We start from the raw sequence: 22875 nt of genomic DNA, 5'->3' as shown, positions 1-22875 counted from the left end.
TTCAGCAGAGCTTCCAGACTAAGGCTGACTAGGGAGAAGGGCCTGGAGGTCTATTTCTGAAAAAACTGGCCAGCGAAAATCTTATGAATAGCAGTGGAACTTTGTCTCACATAGTGCTGGAAGATGAGCCCCTCAGGTTGGAAAGCACTCAAATACGACTGGGGAAGAACTGCTTCCTCAAAGTAGAGTTGACCTTATTGATGTGGTTAGAGTAAAACTTTTGGGACATTTGTGATGTGGCATGACTCTAAATGAGAAGAAATAGCTGCAAACATTTATATAATAGGAACGTGGAATAAACGAACTATGAATCTAGTAAAAGTGGAGATTGTCAAAAATGAAATGGAATGCATAAACATCAACATCTAGACATTAGTGAGCTAAAATGGACTGGTCTTAGCCATTCTGAATCAGAAAATCGTATGGTCTATTATGCCATGAATGACAAATTGAAGAGGAATGGCATTGCATTCTTCGTCAAAAAGAACATTTCAAGCTCTGTCCTGAAGTAGAATGCTGTGACTGATAGGATAGTATCCATACACCTACAAGGAAGACCTGTTAATATGATTATCATTCAAATTTATGCACCAACCACCAAGGCCAAAGATGAAGAAATTGAAGATTTTTTACCAACTTCTGTAGTCTGAAATTGATCGAACATGAAATTAAGATGAATTGATAATTATTGGTGATTAGAATGTGAAAGTTGGAACGGGAGAAGGATTGGTAATTGGAAACTATGCCCCTGGTGAAAGAAACAATGCCAGAGATCTCATGAAAGAATTTTACAAGAACTAATAAAGGAGCTCTGTTATGGAGAATGAGTCCTGGTGACACAGTTGTTATGTCCTTGGCTGCTAACCAAAATGTTGGTAGTTCGAACCCACAAGCCACTGAGAGAAAAACATGTGACATAAAGGTTACAGCTTTGGAAACCTTAATTGGGCAGGTCTACTCTGGCCTATAGGGTCACTGAGTCAAAATTGACTCGATGGAGTTTAGGTTTTAGCATGGAGAATGATTAGCTTCCTTGGCTTATGGTTTCCCACCAATCACCGAATTTTTTCTGCATGTGAAGAGGAAATGAGGTGGCTTAGATTATTCATTGAGGAGCCTGAATCCAAATTCAGTTACATGACATCTGGTAATATCTAGAAATGTCAACAGTTGTCAAACCAGAAATATCAGGATTTAATCCAAGCTGTCTTTACAGAGTATATGTAAGCAAGTTACATAGCCTGTCTAGGCCTTGGATTAAAAACCAAACCAAGAAACCAAACACATTGCCGGGAGTTAATTCTGACTCATAGTGACCTAAAGGGCAGAGTAGAATGGCCCCATAGGTTTTCCAAGGAGAACCTGGTAGATTCAAACAGCCGATGTTTTGGTTAGCAGCTGTAGCTCTCAACCACTATGCCACCAGGGTTTCCCAGGGCCTTGGATTACTCATCTGTAAAATGGGGATACTACAACCACCACCTGATTTGAGATTTGTCTTCAGGCTCAGATGAGAGGGTGGGTGACAATCATCTTTCCCAGTGCTAAGCATATTTATAGCAGGTAACCAATAAATGTTTCCTTCCATCCTTCCTGATGGTTTCAATGGTTTTTAAGTATGAGTTTTCAATGTCTAAGGACTTAGAGTTGATGAAATATTAATCATCATAGCAGACTTTAGCTATAGAAAAATTTGGGCACAGATGATTAATTAACATTCTCTTATACAAGTATTTCCCATACTCCCCTGAAAACAACCATCTGTCCCTTCCACCCACTTAATACAAACCCAATTTCCCAGGCCCCTCCCTAGAGACTTTTGAGTCAGGGATCTGGGATGGGACCTGGGAATCATTATTTTTAATAAATACCCTAAGCAGAACTTTCAGAAAATTTGGGAAATAGTGATACAGTCATTCTCCAACTTAAATGTGTAAACAAGTCACTTGGGGATTGTCATGGATTGAATTATGTCCCCCCCAAAATATGTTTCAACTTGGCTAGGCTATGACTCCCAGTATTGTGTGATTGTCCACCATTTTGTCATCTGATGTGATTTTCCCATGTGTTGTAAATCCTGTCTCTATGACGTTAATGAGATGAGATTAGAGGAAGTTATGTTGATGAGGTGAGACTCAATCTACAAGATTAGGTTGTGTTTTAAACCAATCTCCTTTGAAATATAAGAGAGAAGTGAGCAGGGAGACAGGAGGACCTCATACCACCAAAAAACAAGAGCCAGGAGAATAGCAAGTCCTTTGAACCCGGGGCCCCTGTGCTGAGAAGCTCCTCAACTGGTGAAGATTGATGACAAGGACCTTCCTCCAGAGCTGAGAGAGAGAGAAAGCCTTCACCTAGAGCTGACACCCTGTATTCAGACTTCTGGACCCCTAGACTGTGAGAGAATAAATTTCTCTTTGTTAAAGCCATCCACTTGTGGTATTTGTTATAACAGCACTAGATAACTAAGACGCAGATCTTGTGAAAATACAGATTCTTATTTAGTACACCGGGGGTGGGGCAAGAAACTGAATTTCTAACAAGTTCCCAGGCAATGTCTGATGCTGCTGGTGTGAGAACTCCACTTTGAATAGCAAGGGTCTTTAGAATACTGAACGAGTAGTTAAATAGGGAATTTCTTTAAGCTCTTTTTGAGAGGTTACAGTTGGAGATAGGGGAGGAAGTTAATAAAGAACAAAGTATCAACTTCTAGGTAGGGAGTTTCTTCTATATTTTGGTTTTCAACCTTGGCCACACATTGGAATCAGCTGAGGAGGGTTTGTTTTTGTTTTAAGTATTGATGCCTGGGCCCCATCTTCAGAGATTCTAATTCCCCAGTAGAGTCAGTTGCCCTGGAATCGACTGACTTATAGTGAACCCATGTGTGTCAGAGTAGAACTGTGGAGTCGATTTTTACTCCCAGTGACCCTATGGGACTGAGTAGAACTGCCCCATAGGGCTTCCAAGGAGCAACTGGTGGATACCAACTGCCTACCTTTTGGTTACCAGCCGTAGCTCAACATCACTCTTAACCACTGCACCACCAGGGCTCCGTAAGGTTTCCAGTGACTGATTTTTTGGGAAGTAGATCTCTAGGCCTTTCTTTCCAGGCGTCTCTGGGTAGACTCAAACCTCCAACCTTTTGCTGTTAACCATTTACACAGGGTCTTGTTAGACTCTCAGAATCTTTAGCCCTATCCTAGATCTTCTGAATCCAAGTTCGCAAGATTCCCCTGTGATTCACGTGCATGTTAGAGCTCGAGATGTGTTGGTCTGAAGTCATCATACAAACCTCTTTTCCCCTTGTAAGTACTTGGCTGGTGAGTGTCCAATCTGATTGCCCCATGTGAGTGGGTTAGCAGTGATTTCTCCTTATTTTCACTCCAACCTTACAGTTTATGAATTCTCTGGTTGTATTGGTTATCTTAGGCACTGGGTTTTTTTTTTTTTTTTTAATTTGTTATCTTAAGGGGCCCTGGTGGAGTAATGATGAAGTGCCCAGTTAAGCACTGGGCTGCTAACAAAAGGTCAGCAGTTTGAGCCCACCAGCCACTCTAAGGTTGCCATGAGCTGGAATTGACTTGACCGCACACAACAATATTGAGTTATCTTGCCTCCTCCACCCACATTCCAAAATTGTAATTCCTGTAGGTTGCATACTGCTCTGCTGTACTTACACTCAGGTATAGAGATTCATCAAAAATAACGCTTCTAGCTTACGAGAAAAAAATTGTATCCCTCACAGTTAAGGAAATGCTGTCCCCTCAAACACATTATTTAGCTACATTTACATTAAAAATGTCCCATATAAGATTAAGTAACACTGTGTAAACTCAGACTAAACCAAACCGGCTGCTGTCATGTCAATTCCGACTTGTAGGTACTAATAATGTTGTACGAGAAGTTATGCTTCAGAGTGGTCAGATCCACAGGAACATAACTGTCCAGAGCCATCAGGCCCTTTAATAACCTTTCTACTCTTACACAGTCTAGAGCAAGGTAAATACTTTTAAAACTCCAACGTTTTAACTAGTTTTCATAAAAGGCTTATCTTATACATTCTCTCTAAATTGGTTGCTTACTTAACAGCTATTTCGGTGACTGTGGCTGTTATTGGCTCTGTGATATGTATGTTTAATATCCTTTGTGTGTGTGTGTGTGTTTTAATGAAGACTGACTTTTCTGCATGGCATGATATCAAGTACCATTAAAATAATCATTTCTATAATTACTTTTTCAAAATGTGAATCTTAGCAGAGTGGGTTCCTCTAAGCAGGAAATAAATACTATATTATGCAAGCAATGATGATCATCATGTCATGATTCTGTCCTCTTGTATCTTGTAACCTAGAAGGCAGTAGATGAGAGTGTGGGAGGAGTCAAATCTAGTCTAACGGTAGAGGTTAGTTGTGCAGGCTTCTGGAGTCAGATTGCTTGACTTCAGGTTCCAGCCCTGCCACTCACCAGGGTAATTCACTTCACCTTTCTTTCAGAGTGTTGGTTTCCTAATCTATAAAATGAGGCAACATCACATAGTTCAAAGGGTTTGGAGGTTAAATAAGACAATCCAAAGTATTTAGTGTGGTGCTTGGCTAATGCTAAATGGTAGCCACTAACATTGCCTTTCTTTCTCAGTTCAGTTCAGCAAATATTTATTGACATTCCCTGTGAGCTGGGTCCTAGAAATAAAATCAAGACAAAAACCCAGGGAACCTGGAATCTAGTAAAGAAGATACACATGTCACAACAGATAATTCCAAAATAATGTGGTAAATCCATGGGGGAGACGCACAGGGAAGCAAATAAGATGGGCTCACTGGCCAGCGGAGGCCCTCACCACAGCTTCCTCCTGATGCCCGAGTCCAGCATTGAAGGATGACCTGGAATTAGCCAGGGTGAGATGGGAAAAGCAAGTTCAAGGAACTGGGCTTTAGCCCAAATAATATGGGAGCTATTTAAAGGTTTAAAGCAAGAGTAGTAATATTGTATGACTTGCATTTGAAAAACATCTCTTGTGAAGAAAGGATGGGAAGAGGAAAAGAGCAGAGGAAGGAAGAGACCAATTAGGAGGTTGTTGAAGTAATCTGAGAGAGAAAATATGACAGATTAAACTAAGGCTGTCGGTGGCAGAATAGTGAGGGGGGGATGGATTGCACAGATAAATATTCCATTAAATCGGTGGGACTTGGTGATTATTTAATGTGATGGGAGACCGAAGAGTTTAGGTAGAAGTCTAGGATCTGGGTTGGATGGAACATGGGGAATAGAGGGTGCCTTGAGAGAAAAGGAAACCCTGGTGGTATAGTTAAGAGCTATGGCTGCTAACCAAAAGGTCAGCAGTTCGAATCCACCAGGTGCTCCTGGGAAATCCTACTGGGCAGTTCTACTCTGTCTTACAGGGTCGGAATAGACTCGACGGCAATGGTTTTTTTTTTTTTTTTTTTTGATTTTGAATTTGAGATGTCTGAGGAGGAGCCAAGGAGACATGCCCTTGAGTGAATGGAATGTCCACGGAGAAATGCCCAGAGACCAAGCAAGAACTCTGGGAAGCACCAGAGGAGGAAGAAGAGAAACCATCAAAAGAGACAGAAAAGAATAGGTAAAAGAAGGTTGAAGAGAACTAGAAGAGAGGAGTGTGGTGTCAAGGAAGACCGACATTCCTCTCTATTCAAGGAGAAGATGGTCTACTTACTGCATGTGATGCCCTGAAAAGCGGGCTTTGGATTCAGCTTTGTGTATTATTGGTGACCTTTGCCAGAGCAATGCCAGTGGTGTGGTGGGCTGAAGTCAGATGACAGCAGAGTAAGGAGCGATGTGAAGAGCTGAAAATACCAAGTGTGGACTCTTCTTTTGGGAAGTCGGCTGAGCAGGGAAAGAGGGGAATGGCAAGGTCAAGAAAAAGATTTTCCTAAAGGAAAGAGATGGGGGTGGGGGAAGGGAAGGGGAAACAATGATAATTGATGGAACGAGATCTTGGGAGAATCAGAGGAGGTAGCATCACTCAGAAAGAACACCTCTTTTCCTGTGACCATATGGCGAACATAGTGTGGAATTGGTAAGCTGTGGGCAAGGAAGAAGGTTGATTTAAAAAAAAAAAAAAAACTTAACAGAGGACTTAATCTTGAAGAATGGACTATGTTTGTGTAAGTAAAAAAAATTAGCAAACCAGTCCATGCAGCAAAAGGCAATTTGCAAAAATCCACACTTCCCATAATAGTAACATTTAGGAGGTGAGGGATGTGTATATGCATATGGGAGGGAAAAAAAAAACTTATTAGTCATTATCTTTTCATGCTAAATTTTTATTTCAATGTTATGCAACTGCATAAGTATAAATATTTATTCAATATACAACAATTATGAGATCCATAGGGAGTTTCTTAGAGAAAATAAGACTGCAAACACTTTATTGCACAGATCCTAACAAACTTTTAAGCTGGTAAATCTACAGCTGGGAGTACTACCAAGGAGCACATCTTACAATCACACAGAGACTGACCAAATAGAACACAGTTAGGAGAATTTCTACCAGCTGACTGGAGAGGTTTACAACAACAAACAGGTATTACATGAATGCAACCTTAAGTACTCTTTACTCATCCAAAATGCAAAAAAACATATTTGGCAAAATGATAATACCCTATACAAAATATACATAAAAATATCATTTGTAAACAAGGAGCTAGTTGTGCTTTAAAGGAAACTGGACAGTTAAAAAGCAAAGGCTGTAAACCATAAACTGTCTTCCCGATAGACCTGTCCTGATATCTGAGTGCAGAAGGACTGGGTTACGACAACCGCCAAACACAGATACGCATTATAAATGTTGAGACCACTTTTGAAACCCATCTAGGTTCTTGTAAAATACTTGTTTCTTCTACAGTTTCAAAAAGTAGTGACGGGAAATGGCTAAAACCACTTAGGAAAATATATTTAGGTGCAAGGAGGGAACTTTTTTCTTTTTTCTTGCCATTGCCAACTCCTTTTACAATGAAGGACAACCGAAAGAGTTGCTTTCATTATGTCAGTGTTGCTAGTTGATTTACAATCCACAGGGCCGTAAGATGATGCTCAGATGAACAACTGTATAGCCTGAGGTGCCGGATTAGTTATTTATTGGGATTTTTTTTTTTTCTCTCTTACACAAGAACAGATAAAGCAACGAATTCTGCCATAGATCCCAAGCATCTTATAAATACTTATTTGTGTGTATTTTCTCCCAGTGCCTTAGTACTTATGTCAGCAAGTGCCATCTTATAAAACAAAACAAGCCACTGGAAAAACTGCAACAAAAAACAAACAAACAAAAACCCCTCAGCGCTAAAATGATTTGATAAATTCTACATATTTCACGGTATAGAAAATTTAAATAAGGCTTAGCAAAAGTAAAAAGGACAGTCACATTCAAGCACCAAATAGCTCCAACAAGTCAGTGTGTTACAAAAATGCTGCTCTTTATTAACAAACACAGTATTATTTTGCATACAAATAATAAAGATCATGTTATGAAACGTATGGAGCTACTCGATGCATCAGATATGAATGTGAACCCCAGGAACTTGCTAAAAACAGCAAGCTTCATCTACAACATAAGGCCCCAGCTATGTATTAAAATGTATCTGATGTCCTGATTATTTCTTTATACAGTATGCTATGATGCCAAAAATCCACCCCCCTTCTTTTCCTCCAAAAAGCAAATTTAAAACCTCTTCCAATGCCTGATGGTTATTACTCGACCCTAAGTACTAGCCGATTTGTGTGCAGTCAGTAATTTTCCTTCATATTCAAGAGCAGGGCTGGTGCAGGACAACTACAAAACGTGTGCTTCTTGGACTAGTGACTCACAGCATAAAGGCCTGAGTGTAAGAGTGCGAAAAGAAGGGAAAGAAAAAGAACAGAAATGAAGTTGACGTGTGTTTACAGTTCCCGCTCCACCTAGGGTGGAGGCTCAACACACACAACCACAGACAAGGACAACTGGCCTTTCAGACAGTTGGACCCAAGATCAAATGGCCATTAGGATGACTGTGACATGCAAATGGCTAACTCCATTTGTTCTGGCCATTCCTAATGGAGGAAGATTCCAAATGCAGTGATTAAGAGTAATTCTTGCTTTCGATCTGGAAATACAGGTAGCCAGATAACAGTACTATCAAAATCTCTGGTTAAAAATACACATAAAAACTCACAATCTACTGTATTTAGGGCTTTCTTTCATCTTTAACTCTACTTAGAATGTTTTAACTTATAAAAATGTCACCTCGAAATAATCTATTAAACCACAGACCAAAACGTGTGTGTGGATGTGCATATATATGAAGGTAGGTGCATGTATATTTATACACACACCCAGTTTTAACCATTTTGCTTCATTACTACATTATGATAGCTACGCAAAAATCTTATTAAAAAAAAAACCCCAACAAAGCTGTAGTAAACAACGCAATCAGCAGCAAGGTATAGACTCTACATTCAAAACCAAACACATTGCTAGATATTTACAGAGAAAATCTTTTTTCCTCAACAACCTCAACTGTAAAGGTATTTTTGTCTTTTTATACAAACACTATATGGTAACAGTTTTACCGGTTAAAATTGGGAAGGCATTTGGAAGAGGGTCCCCTCTTTCTGTCTTTCCCTCTCCCCTTCCTTACTGAGGCTCCCCGCTCTGCCTGGCAGAAACCCCCACACAGTGCTGGTTAAGAAAGGTAGTCAAGACACAGTTACACATTCAGGCTGGGTCTGCACAGTCCTGCCCCCGGGTCCAGCCCCATTATGAGGCCTTTTTGTGAGGACTGCTCCGCAAACTCTCTTTCCCCCGTCTCTGCCGCACCACAAAGTCCTTCTCAGAAGAAAGGGTGAGGGGGCGGTCAGTGTTTGGAGCTGGGGCTGGCTTGGCCATTTCTCTGCCCACATTCTGTTTCTTGGTTGTAGGAGGCTGGGCTGGGGCAGGCTCTTTCCCTTTGGTTTCACCTACAGTGGCAGTCACTGAGAGGGCCCTGTCCCGGTGGCCAGTGCCCCCACCCAGGTTGGCGTCGGGGTGGCTTAACTCTACAGTGATGGTGGAGCTCCGAAAGGATGGCAAAGAGTCACTCTTTGTCATCTGGGTTCTGCCATTCCCCCCTGACAGGGACTTCTTATGGTCACTGTTGCTGGGGACTGTGGGCTCAGCCATGCCCCCATTGGCCTTGGCAGAAGAGGTGTCGCTGCTAGTCGTAGAGGCCTCCTGGCCTCCTGGTCTGGCTTCTGGAAAGCTGGAGGAGTAGCTCAGAGACTTCTCCGGGAGGGCAGCAGATCGGAAAGAACTCTGCCCAGTGGCCGAGGGCGACCGTTTCATGCCGCCAGGCTTGCTTGCCTCTGTCAGGGACTTCTGGGGACCCAGTCCTTTCCCCTTGGCCTCTGGGAAACCCTTCCCTACCACCGCGGCTGGCCTCTCTGCACCTTTCAGCCTGGCCTCACTGTGTGTAAGGGAAAGGCTGGCCTCTAGCTTCCCGCTCTCTGATGGAACATAAAGTGCTTCTGTGCATTTTTTACCTTCAGACTTCTTGTCTGTAGTGATGGCCTGCTGACCTGGACTCTTGTCTGTCTGTCTGCACAGAGCAGGGCAATCTTTCACAGTGGATGGTTTGGGATGCTTTGGAGACAGGGTTTGCTTTTCACTGACAGTGGGAAGTTTCTGGTCAACCGACTCACCAAAGCCTGGGTATCCTTGCCTTGGCAAATGCATGGGCTTCTCCAACACCTCTGGGGAACGAAGACCACTGGTGGGTTTTGGCTTAGGGTCTAGAGGGCCCCCTTCCATCTGCAATGGGAGGGAGGGCCCACTCTCTCCCTGGCCGATCACATCGCTGGCTTTGTTCTGGGAGCCTGGGATGGCAGGGAACATATCCAACATCCCCTTACCGCTGTTCTTTCCCTCTCTGCTGGAGCTGCTGAGGGGCTGCTGGACAGGCTCTTTGCCCTTTGTAGCTCCCATGCTTGCTTTTTGGGAGGGGAGGGGCCTCTCTGGGTGTTTAGGCTTTGGTGGGCATGGGTCAGGGCCAGGCCTGGGCTTGTGGCTGCTGCTTTCACTGTACACAGCAACAGGCTTGGAAGGGTCCTGGGGGCCCGGGCTGAGTTCTGCAACACTGGGCTTGATTCCTGACTCTTTGCCTGAGGAATGGCTTGGTGGACTGCATGGTTGCCGAGTGGCCAAGCCAGGGAGTTCTTTGGTGGTCACTGGGGTTTGAGGGTTACCGCTGAGGTGTTTCTGTAGAGGCTGATCTTTCCTTTCAGATTCCTTGGGACTGTCTTTCTGCAAAGATGGGAAACCAGAGAGCTTCTCAGTCTTCCCACTCTCAATTCCTGGTGGCTGCAGAGGCCGCCTGGGTAGAGGGGCTTCAGGCTTGGGTTCCATGACACTTCTGACCTTGTTCAGCTCTTTTTCACAGGGAATCCCAGTGGAGTGCAAAGAGGAGTCCTCTCTGGACAGTGGCCTTGTCTCACCTCGACCTTCCTTGTGGTTTGTTTTCCCACAAGGCCCCCAAGCCTTCTCCATGGTCTGGGCTTGTATGTAGAAATCTAGGTGGGTCTTCCCGGCCGATGGGAGATTTTTGGAGTTGTCACTAGTTTTAGCAGTTTCTGGAGGGTAGAGCTCTGTGGAAGGGTCTCGGCGGCCATCAGCCCTCACAGCAGACCGCTCACTTCTGGCTGTGGAAGGGCCCCTTTCAGATGATTCTCTCAGGCCGGGCTTCTCCCTGGAGGGCGTCCCTTTGGAGAGCAGGAGGCCAGGGGGCATGGCTGGGTCTGGGCTCCCAGTGGCACTGTGGAGGTTCTGTCCCGGGAAGGGGAGATTGGCATGAGGGGTGTGGTCTTGGTGTCTGGTGGCATTGCCCTCTCTCTGCTGAGGATCATTTTCCATGACTGTCACCAGGCCCCTGGAGGTGGGATGGGAGACTTTCCTGTCCCACTTTAGCTCTGGGTCAGGCTGAGAAGCTGCTGGGGAGCTCTGGAGGCCCCGGGCAGGTGGCTGGAACCGAGTCTCCATCAGGTAGGACTTATGCAACTTCAAGCTGGCAGACGAAGGCTCCCTCTGACTGGCAGTCTCGGCCTTTGCAGGGCTGCCAGGCAGAGCCATTGGTGTGGACAGCCCCATGTCACTGCCCTGACTGGGGCTCTGTTCAGGATCTGGGGAAGGCAGTTCTGTCTTGGAGGCCTGAGGTCCGGACAGGAGAGCAATGTCCAAAGTGCCCTCAATTGGCTTCAGGCAGGAAACAGACCGACCTTCCAGCTTATACTCAGAGGGGCTTTTCCTGACAGGGGACTCAGAAGCAACCAAGCCTGGCTTTTCGGCCACACTGTCTACCCGGCCAGTTAAGGCCTTGAGAGGAACAAAGGTGACAGCGCTGATCTGAGCTGTATGGGCACTGCTGATAAACGCCCGGCCCTCAGCAGCTGGTGGGGCCTCTTGCGGCCCAGCCACAGGCCGGACTGAGTTCCCTGGCAGGCAGTCATGGGTGCTTGATGCCATCTTGGGCTTCAACACAGGGCAGAGGCTGTCATCTTTGTCTTCAAATGACATTTTCTTTCGGAGGTAATCGATATTGGCAAGCTTGCTGTCTAATTTCTCACAGCGGAGACACTCCTTGGCCTGGGCGGCCTTCTCTGTGTTTTCACCCTTCCCAGGGGCTGACCTGTCAGGGAAGTGGGAGAGACCATCTTGGAGGGTGCCAGGAGGCGAGACACGTTTGAAGTCCCCTGCTCCCTGGCCATGCTCCCCAGGAGCAGAGCTGTAGCCAGATGTTGTGGTGTCTGAGGCCACATTCTCGCTAGCCCGCACGGTGGCCTTCTTGTGAAGAGCATCTTTTAGCAGGCTGCCCGTAGACTGGGCCTCTTGCATGCTGGCTTTGTTTTCAAAGTGATTTGATCTTTCCAATGCCTTGGGGAAGATTTTCCTCTCTCTCTCCTCCAGTCTAAAGGCAGTGAGAGTTTCCAAATCACTACTGGCTCCGTGGGATTTCTGGCGGGACTCCTTCTTCTCAGGGAAGCCCTCTGGTTTCTTCACCACCACCTTGGCCTTCAGCTTCTCTCGGTCCAGGTCGTCCACAGACTCCTGCCTCCCCAGCTTCCTGGAGACGGGCCGTTTCAGGCAGCCTTGCTCCACGGGTCTGGCACGGCTGAGGGACGGAGCATCACACACGTTCTCCTCCAGGCTCTGCAAGGTGGCTTCCCGCTGCGACTGCTCCCGCTGTACCTCCTCCTGGGTCACCTCCAGGCTGTGCTTGCGGGAACACAGGTGCTTCTTGTCACTGCCATAGGAGGGCGAGAGCTTCTCCTCCGACTGCACGCGCTTGAGCAGTGGGGACCGTGGGGGCTCTGCGCTCTTGGGCCTCACAACGTGCCTGACGATGGTGGGAGGGGAGTGCATTTTGCTGGGGAAGGCTTGAGCGATCTTGGAATTGCCAAGTGAGTGTCCCAACAGAGGCGATGGTGACCGCTGCGGGGAGGTAGGCTGGGGAGTTGGAGAGGGTGTCCGGGCCAGGGGGGAAAGTGGGATGCTGCCGGCTGATTTACGCCTTCCGGACCGGTACCTCTGCCCACTGAGTTTGGGGGCCAGGCCATGGAGAGTGCTCGGCCGGATGTGCCCTGATCCTGCTGGAGAGTTGGGGGCACTAGAACTTGGGGAGCTGCTCTGGGAGGAGTTAGTACCTGTGGGAGAAAAATGGAACACTGTGAGTATCCACGGTTATCTTCCCTTTCCTTCCCACCTTTCCAGCTCAGACTGCTTTAGGGAGGGTCAGGAAAGGTTAGCAAATTGTCTCAGCATCTAACTCTAATGCTTTTCAGATAAAGCTCCCCCCACTGAGGTTTAATCCAATTTTTCTTATTTATTGATAATTACTGTGGTGAAAATATGCAAAACAAAATATTCACCAATTCAACTATCTCTACATATGTAATTCAGTGACATTAATTACATTCTTCATGTTGTGTAACCATTATCACTATCCTTTTCCAAATTATTCAACCACCATTAACATAAACTCAATGCCTCCTAAGCAAAGACTCCCCCTTTCTTGTCTTATTTTAGTGGTCAGAATAGCCACCACCTATGACAAAAAAACCTGTGACCTCCCTATAAATCCTGTTCTACATTGTTTACACCCTCAGACTTCTTTCCTTCAGCTAGAATTAGTTCCACATCTTCAGGACCTCAGATCATGCTGTTGACCTCCTCTGTGTCTCTGCTATCGAGCCCAGGAGTCTCACTCACCAGACGGGAAGTCAGGTGTGGAGCGATAGCTTGGCGTGGGAGATCGGGGAGACAAGCTGTGGGTGGGGGAACCCGGGAGGCTCTCTCCCGAAGAGAGGGATCGGTTTAAGCAGGAGAAACTTCGGCTGGTATGGAGTAAAGGAGAAGGCTGCTTGGCTAGTTTTTTGAAAAGAGATCTCCTCCTAGAATGAAAATAAAAGGAAACAGATCAGAAGACAAGCCAGACCAACTCTATCCCAGTTCCATTTGCAGAATTACTCCTGCTTGCCCACAATACCAGTGTACTCAATTTAACAAGTCTCTGTCAGAGGCACTGATATGATGGCAGCCCCAGTAATTTTAAAGAATAGGATATCACTTTTATATTTAAAAGCTATTTTTATGACTTATAAAGGACTATTCTTTAATTGTATAAAATGGAGACTCTATTAATTCCAACCCCTTTAAGAACAGTTGGGGGAAGATACATATATTAAAAATATATTCAATTACTTATTAGGTTTGTGAGGAGGATGTTCTTTGCCTGAAAGCTTCTGAGGACCTGCCCCCTAATACATGGATGCAGTTTAATCACAAGATCATGCAAACTAAATCTCTGGAAGAAAGGCCATTATCTTGGATAGAGAATTCTTCAATGGTGATACACTGGGCAGGGGTTTTATTGACTCAGGGTGTGCGCTGTGCTGATCTCATTGTGGGCTCTTGAACATCCCTAACTGTATACAATGTAGGCTGTATATTTCAATAGAAAACCTAAGAAAGGGGAAACTAAAACTTGTCATATCAGCAGCACAGCAGAAACTCTGCAGCAGCTGTAGAAGCCAAAACGCATTCAGTGCTCAGTGAGCACATCTCGAAGCAAAAAGCCCAGCTGTGAACGGCCTGTAAGTGCCTGCTGCCACACAGGATTCGTTGACCACCACAGAAGCCTGACACCTCTGCTAAACTGCAACAGAAAGTTTCAACAGTGCTACCCTTGAAACGATTTATTCTATGTGACTTAAAGCACAATCAAAATATAAAACACAACATAAAAGAAGGATCCCAGAATTTGAGTGTATGTGTGTAATTGCAATCAAAGAAATAAATGTACTTGGGCTACAAAGTCAAAGAGTTCTATGAGCTTCTAATGGAAAACAGCAACTCCCCTGCTCAGCTTTTTCCCCACTCCCCAGAGAAACTGCTTTCTACCCTTTTAGCTGTTTCTTCTCCTACTTGATTTGATATTGCTAAATAATGTGCTAGACAGGTATTTTTAAAATCTTTCAGTTTTAGAAATTATGTTCATTTCCTACTAAAAAAGGGGAGGATGAAATCCTCTTAAACAATCCCCTTCTGCCTTCTGACCAAGTATACCTCCCATTTTCTATTCTTCCCAAGATGTTTAAGCCAAACTTTCTGGGTAGAAAAAATAGCTGGTGTTTTCTTTATTTTACATTATAAAAATTGTTCACAGCTAGGCCATGTAAAGCATAATTATATTCTCTGTCTTATATATTTTCTTTTTCCTGCAGTTAATGTATCATTTCCTTTCCATTTGCCCGTTTTTCTCCATTTCGACCAACAAAAATCCTCTTAATATGGTCAGCTGCATTAGATCCAAGTGGATAATGGAGGGAATGTTTTGTTATTACATGGAGAGCTGTCTTACAAGAAATATTTCTACCAGAAATGCATACACAAATCTTGCTAGTATCTGTCTGTATAGAGCATAAGATACTCATCATTACTGCCCAGACTGCATACACGTGCAAGTTAGTTACATTTTCAGTCAGTAAAATAAAGCCCTTTGACTTCTAGGCTTATTTGGAAGCTTTAAAGGTCTAGTTATTTTAGAATGCCTGGGATTTAAAAAAGCACAACTGTTTGTTTTTAGATAACGTAAAGCCCAACCCAAGCCTGTTGCAGTCGAGTCAACTCCGACTCATAGCGACCCTATAGGACAGAGTATAACTGCCCCATTCGGTTTCCAAGGAGTGCCTGGTAGATTCGAACTGCAGACCTTTAGGTTAGCAGCCATAGCTTTTAACCACTATGCCACCAGGGTTTCCACAGATAATGTAAAAAATGTAAAGGACATCATTAAATGTAGATTTATATTAAAAACTGCCTAAAGATTGAGTTCCTCAAATCCAGTTCAACTGAAATGAAGTCTAAAGGCTTAAAAATCAGCAAAGGGCTTTTCATGGTACCCACACATGATAAAAAGCAATCTAAATCTTTCTACAATGTAAATATGTAAATCCTTTTACTATGAAAAATAATGAAACTATGAATATGAGCTTTAATGTATAAATATATATGAACCATACCATAAAATTTCTTACAGAGAAATAGATCTTTCTTATGTGTAGGCATTTAAATTAAGTAAGGTGTAACTTTTCTCCAACATGGGTACACACCAAAATTGCAAAGAATACTATTTAACTAACCTTTCTAGACTTTCTTTCTTCTTAGATTTCTTACTCCGCCTCACCATCCGGCTCTTATAGCTGTTTCTCCTGGCTGGTCCTGTTTTGATTGATGTGTTTTCAAATGGGGTAGTAGTGATTGACACCTTATTTCCACTCTAAAAAAAAAAAAGGGAGAGAGAGGCAGCATTAAAGAGAAATACCCTGATGAAACAAGATCAGAACAGAGATAAGAGATTCAAAGAAAATAAAAATACATATGAGCATATACTTATAAGGCTTCCCATTTCTAAATAACCTTTTAGTATTAAAACTGGGTGGAAGTCGAAACGTGAAGTTTATTTAAGAGGGCAGGCTCTGGAATCCTCAGAGCTGAGTTCAAATCCGAGCTCTGAGACCTCAGCAGATTGTTTATCCTTCTTGTTCCTTGATTTCCTTTACTATCTAACAATATAACCACACCTATCTCATAGAGCTCATGAAGATTAATTAAGATCAAGTTTTTAAAGCCTTTAGCACCAAATATGACACAGGAGAGGGGCTCTATAAATAACAGTTATCTTCGTCCATATGTATTGAGTATAAATGTGCCCAGAGGCTGTCTGCTCTTGGTTGATTTATTTTTCTTTTTTTTCCTGTTTATATTTTCCCTTGGCCTGGAAATCATAGAGTTGCACAATTGAATGGGACTTTTATATTTAATTATTTTAAAGGGTTCCTTTTCTGCCTCCATAAAACCTGTCAGTTTGCAGAGCTGGAACATTTATGCCAGCCAGTACAAAATGGCCTCTCTTTAACTGAGTCCTGAAAGGTGAGATAATTCCCAGTGGGTTTCTGTGTCTTTTCACTCAGTCCCAGCACAGGGGCTCACTGGGCAGGCCCTGGGGATGGGTTTGATAATGGAGTCAGAAGCCAGGTTGAGTGGTGACCAGGGCAGGTAGACAGGCTTGAAACCCCAGTCACCGTGGCATCAGTTACTTTTTCTTGAATTTCTTAATAACCAGGGGACAAACATTGTCCTTTCAAAGTCAGGAATGGCCCTGATTAACTTGAAAATACACAAAGTATGAAAAGAGCCTTTTTTACAGGCCTACACCTAGGAAAAAACCTAGCAACTCAGCTCTAAGTGGTACCAATTCATGGGGAGTTAAATATGGTAGGATTATCAGGGGACCAAAAGAAGAGGAAGTGACTATTTTAATGTTAATGTCTATTTTGTTTCCCCTGATTTAGAAAGTAATACAGGTCCATTATAAGAAGAAAATAGTAAAGTATAAAATAAAATTAAAAAAAAAAATCACTAGAAGACTACTATTTTGCTACCACTAGTAATATTTCAGTGTATTTCTTACTGGTCTTTTTACAGGGATGCATAAATATGCACATTTAAAGACATATATTTAAATACACATACATTTTATAAACATAAGTTTAATTTTACTGTATTTGTAGTTTTGTTTTCTGGGTTCTGCTTATTTCACCTGAAATAATTTTGATAAAATTTCCCTTCACCATTGGTTATTCTTTAAAAACATGACTTTTTCTGCATATTTTTTAAATTGTGCTTTAGATGAAGGTTTACAGAGCAGATTAGTTTTTCATTAAACAATACACATATTATTTTGTGACACTGGCTGCCGACCCCACGATGTGTCAACATTCTCCCCTTCTCAACCTTGGCTTCTTGTCCTTGTCCCTGAAATGGTGTGCCCATTTAGTCTCATTTTGTTTTATGGGCCTGTCTAGTCTTTGGCTGAAGTGTGAACCTCAGGAGTAACTTCAGTACTGACTTAAAAGGGTGTCTGGGGGCCATACTCATGGGGCTTCTCTAGTCTCTGTCAGATGAGTAGTTTGGCCTTTTTTTTTTTTTTTTTTGAGTTAGAATTTTTTTCTATAATTTTTTTCCAGCTCTGTCCAGGACTCTTTATTGTGGTCCCTGTCACAGCAGTTGGTGGTGGTAGCCAGGCACCATCTAGTTGTACTGGTATCAGACTGGTAGAAGCTCTGGTAGTTGTGGTCCATTAGCCCTGTGGACTAATCTTTCCCTCGTGTCTCTGGTTTTCTTCATTCTCCCTTGCTCCAGAAGGTGTGGGACCAGTGGAGTACCTTAGGTGGCTGCTCACAAGCTTTCAAGACCCCAGATGCTACACACCAAAGTAGGATGTAGAACATTTTCTTTATAAACTGTGTTATGCCAATTGAGCTAGATATCCCCTGAGACCACGGTCCCCAGCCCTCAGACCAGTAATTTTGGTCACCCAGGGAGTTTGGATATGTCTATGAAGCTTCCATGACCGTGCCTTGGTCAAGTTGTTTTTTCTGTATAATATTTTTCTATCACATGGGTGAATTAAAATGTATTTAGCTATTTCCCTATTGCTATTGTTACTCATTTTTCAATTCTTATGAGAATTGAAATACATATCCTTATCCATAAATCAGCAACATCATGATAAAATGAGAAAATATTGAAGTTGTCAAGGATTTCATTTTACTTGGATCCATAATCAATACCAACAGAAGCAGCAGTCAAGAAATCAAATGACGTATTGCACTGAGCAAATCTGTTTAAAAAGACTTCTTTAGAGGATTAAAAAACAAGAATGTCATTTTGAGGATTAAGGTGCGCCTGACCCAAGCTGTGGTATTTTTAATGACCTCATATGCATGCGAAAGCTGAACAATGAATAAGGAAGACCAAAGAAGAGTTAATGCCTTTGAATTATAATGTTAGTGCAAAATATTGAATATACCATGGACTGCCAGAAGAACAAACAAAACTGTCGTGGAAGAAGTAGAGCCAGAATGCTCCTTAAAAGTGAGGATGATGAGTCTTTGCCTCATGTATTCTGGCCATGTTATCGGGAGGGACCAGTCCCTGGAGAAGGATATCATGCTTGGTAAAGTAGAGGGTCAGGGAAAGAGAGGAAGACCCTCAACAGGATAGACTGGCACAGTGACTGCAATAATGGGCTCAAACATAGCAATGACCGTGAGTATGGCATAGGACCAGGCAGTGTTTCATTCTGTTGTATATAAGGTTGCTATGAGTCAGAACCATCTGGATGGCACCTAACAACAACAACAACAACAATCCATAAATCATTGTCCTAATCTCTGACATTTTCCAGAGGTTATGTAATAAGATTAGATAAACCAAAATCAAAGAGTCTATCTGAAGTTTTTAAAGACTGTTAGTACATACTGACACACTGTTCTCCTGAAACGTTGTGTCAATTTATACTCCTGCCAGCAACGTATGAGCACCTATTTTATCACAGGCTTGAACTGAGTATTAACATTAAACAGCTTATCAATACTATAGGTAAAAATGATATCTTGTTTTAATTTTTGTTCCTTGACTATTAACAAGGCTGGGCACTGTCTCTTATTTATTTTGGTCATTTGCATTTCTTTGGGGAATTATTTGTTCATGTCTTATATCCATCTTAGTACTGGAAAGTCTCAGTATTTTTATTATTGATTTAAGTTCTTTATATAAGAATATATGATCCCATACCTAATGTCATATTTGTAAGAAATATTTTAGAGAAATGGGATTTGAACTTGAACAAGAGAATTTTTTTTTTTCATTTTTAAAGAATAAGTTATACATTCCATATGCTAGTGCCAAAACTTTAAAAACAAACTTTTATTTGATAGTATAGATTGGTATTCTATTCTTTAAACAGAAAACCCAGCTTTTAAGCATGTAAGTTCTGCCAGTGAGGGTTCTTTAGAACAGGGTCCTCTCTGTACAAACTGAATGAGCCATGCTCAATTTTTTTTCCCCCTATGCCTTAGGTGAATGAAAGGGGCAACAACCTTGGCTGGAAGCTCACCTTTCAAGGACTTTCACTGCAGTCCTTTCCCACAGTCACACTCTGCGTGGACACACAAAGCCAGAATGATCACTGGGGTTTTCTAGCCATCACATGACCCACTTAAGCATAAGCAGAATTCTAACCTCTTCTAATATAATTCAACATTGATGTTTGTGTCTGTGTCTACAAGAGGCTAACCAAACCACCTGGCATTGGAAAAGCACATTTTGATTTTTAAAGATTTTTTTCACATACATTCTCTTATTTTTATGACCAATTAACCAGAGTTGTTTCTTTCACAACATCTCCACGAGGCAGGAAGGGACTACTATCCTTGCTTTATAGGTAAGTAAAACAGATTCAGAGATACTGAACTTATGCCCCAAGCTCACAGAGCCCGGTGGAAGAGCCCAAGCCTGGCTCTCCTGTCCCCTCACCTCCAGTGCCCTTCCTACCAAATCACGTTCCTTTTGGGCAGGTAAACCTCTGATCCTCTCCACCTCTCCTGGGCCCAACAGAGTACATGGCTTGTACTTAATGAGTGGTCATGAGTGAACAAGGGACTTGACTGACACGATTAATGGTCAAAGTATCAGACTGTCAAGAAGAAATTATGGAGCTATAAAAAGATCACAAACACTGTGTAAGATAAACATAATATAAATACTGAACATTTCTCATTGGAAAATAGTAAGACTAAAGCAAACAAAAACCCGTTGCCACTGAGTTGGTTCAGATTCACAGCAACCCTACAGGACAGAATAGAACTATCCGATAGGGTTTCCAAGGGGTAGCTGGTGGATTTCAATGGCCAACCTTTTGGTTAGCAGCCAAACGCTTAACCACTACACCATCAGGGCCCCACAGTAAGACTAAACCAAAAAACCAAACCAAACCCAGTGCCATCGAGTTGATTCCAACTCACAGCAACCCTATAGGACAGAGTAGAACTGCCCCGTAGGGTTTCCAAGGAGCGCCTGGCGGATTCAAACTGCTGACCCTCTGGTTAGCAGCTGTAGCACTTAACCACTACGCCACCAGGGTTTCCAACACTGTAGGCCTTGCTTAATTAGAGTGCATTACTAGGCTCTGTACAAATGTCCCCTTTCCCTATAAAAACTAAACCCAGATCTCCCCTGTTTCTAAATACAGGGGCTCCAGAGGATACTTCATTTGACTTATAGAAATACACTGAAATACAGCTTCCTTAAGAAGCAGTACAGACATGAAGGATGCAGAGTGCAAATCATGATTAAACAAATGCTAAATATCGGAAAAATAACTTTCCAGAGAATAGGTGAGAACTGTGAAGCCTGCCACCTGGTGGATCTATTCAGCTACAGTGAGTGTTACCTGGACTCAGCTCAGTGTGGCTTACTGGGTTGGTTCACCACCAGTTAACTTCTTTTAAAGAATGAGTGGCCTCTTACTAGAGAAATTCTGTAGCACTTGTTTAAAAAATAACAACAAAAAAAAAATGGAGCCAGTATGCTGTTAATGTTCAATTAGTTCACATTTACTTTAAGCTATTTGTATGATTAGTGCACAGTAGGAGGGAAATTATTTTAAGCTGCCTGAACTAAATACAATAGCAGAAGTCGGTACATCCCCTTTCTTCTCTCAGTCTGGCTGTACATTAGCTTATCGGCTGGTCATGGGTAACTCACTCAAACTGCTTTTACATTTCCTTCTCTGCAAAAGGCAGATGGTGAAATGGTGCTCCACCTGCATACTTGTGCCTAAGCTCTAATTCTCACTCTTCACAGTCTAGCCCCAGGCATCTTGCACAGTTTATCCTACATATGAACCCAGGCTCTAGGCACACTGGTCCACTCATGTACTGCAAAGATCTTGGGCTCTCCCGCCCTTGCATTTTTACACACCTTCTTCATTTTGCCTAGACTGTCCGGCACCCCCTTTCCATTACTGGATCTCCATCCATCCTTCACAGTCCTGCTCAGACAACACTTAACTCTTCAAAGCCACCCTTGCCCACCCTGATGGAAAGACATCTCTCTCTTCTTCAGAATGTCTGCAGTATTTACAGTCTTCTTATTAGGTTTAACACTTTGATTATAGCCTGGTTGTGATGGATTGAATTGTGTTCCCCCAAAATATGTGTCAACTTGGTTAGGCCATGATTCCCAGTATTGGGTGGCTGTCCTCCATTTTGTGATACATGTAATCTTCCTGTGTGTTGTAAATTCTAACCTCTGCCTGTGGTTAATGAGGTAAGATTAGGTTACATTAAAGAGGATTAGGGTGGGATATAACACCCTTACCCAGGTCACATCCTTGAATCCAATGTAAAAGGAGTTTCCCTGGGGTGTGGCCTGTACCACCTTTTATCTTACAAGAGATAAAAGGAAAGGGAAACGAACAAAGAGGGGGAACCTCATACCACCAAAAAAGCAGCACTGGGAGCAGAGCACGTCCTTTGGACCCAGGGTTCCTACTCCGAGAAACTCCTAGTCCAGGGGAAGATTGATGACAAGGACCTTCCTCCAGAGCTGACAGAGAAAGCTTTCCCTTGGAGTTGATGCCCTAAATTTGGACTTCTAGCCTACTAGAGTGTGAGAGAATAAAATTCTGTTTGTTAAAGCTATCCACTTGTGGTATTTCTGTTACAGCAGCACTAGATGACTAAGACACTGGTATTGCCACTGTTTTCCCCTGTGCGAGTATGCTATATCATATAAACAGCATCTAGGAAAACTGGATTGCTTAACTGATGTTAAATCAATGATGGCACATAGGAGCCCAGTGTTGATACTAGTCACTTTAAGCTCTTTGTTCAAGAATCACTGGCTAAATTTGGAAGAAAGCTGCATGATTACACAGTTCACTGAGACGATAATTAAATCCCTTGTATCCTCTTTGTTTCATTACACTGGTTGCTCCTCTGGAGTGTTTTCTCTATGAACCAGAGGCAGGATCCTCTGCTTGGATTTCAGCAACACAGTCTAGTCCTGTGGACTAGACCCAGGAATGAGGGGTTTAGGTTGTGGAAGGTACTCCACAGCCAGATTAGGGCAAAATGTTAAAAATGGAAACATTCAGTTCTTAAAAGATCTTGCCAGCTTTAGGGGAAATGAACACTCAAACTTTATAGTAGGAGAAAGAGAGGTTTTGAAATCCAGAACTGTATTTTTAAAATATTTTGTAAAACAAATAATGAATATGATTATGTTTCAACAAAATAAACTAATGCCTATATATATGCATACATATATTCACAGGAAACCCTGGTGGCTTAGTGGTTGAAAGCTACAGCTACTAACCAAAAGGTCGGCAGTTCGAATCTACCAGGCACTCATTGGAAACTGTATGGAGCAGTTCTACTCTGTCCTATAGGGGTGCTATGACTTGGAATCAACTCGACGGCAAT

The 22875-nt window shown here is 42.8% G+C and overlaps 1 protein-coding gene across 12 annotated transcripts in view; it reads right to left on the bottom strand.

The window, feature by feature from the left end:
- Positions 1–6295: 6295 nt before the first annotated feature.
- MAST4 (microtubule associated serine/threonine kinase family member 4) overlaps positions 6296–22875 on the bottom strand; it is a 721413-nt gene continuing 704833 nt past the window's right edge. For all 12 annotated transcript variants that reach the window (XM_049864865.1, XM_049864768.1, XM_049864777.1 and 9 more), the window contains 3 exons: positions 15685–15821; positions 13253–13434; positions 6296–12687 (listed from right to left, as the gene is read on the bottom strand). In XM_049864865.1, coding sequence (XP_049720822.1) covers positions 8774–12687; positions 13253–13434; positions 15685–15821 — 4233 coding nt within the window. In that variant the 3' untranslated portion in view covers positions 6296–8773. The remainder of the gene's footprint in view (positions 12688–13252; positions 13435–15684; positions 15822–22875) is intronic.

This window comes from Elephas maximus, chromosome 2 (genome assembly GCF_024166365.1).
Source record: "Elephas maximus indicus isolate mEleMax1 chromosome 2, mEleMax1 primary haplotype, whole genome shotgun sequence".
Lineage (NCBI taxonomy): Eukaryota > Metazoa > Chordata > Mammalia > Proboscidea > Elephantidae > Elephas > Elephas maximus.
Note: the sequence above shows the minus strand (reverse complement) of the source record. Positions and strands in the feature narration are given on the sequence as shown.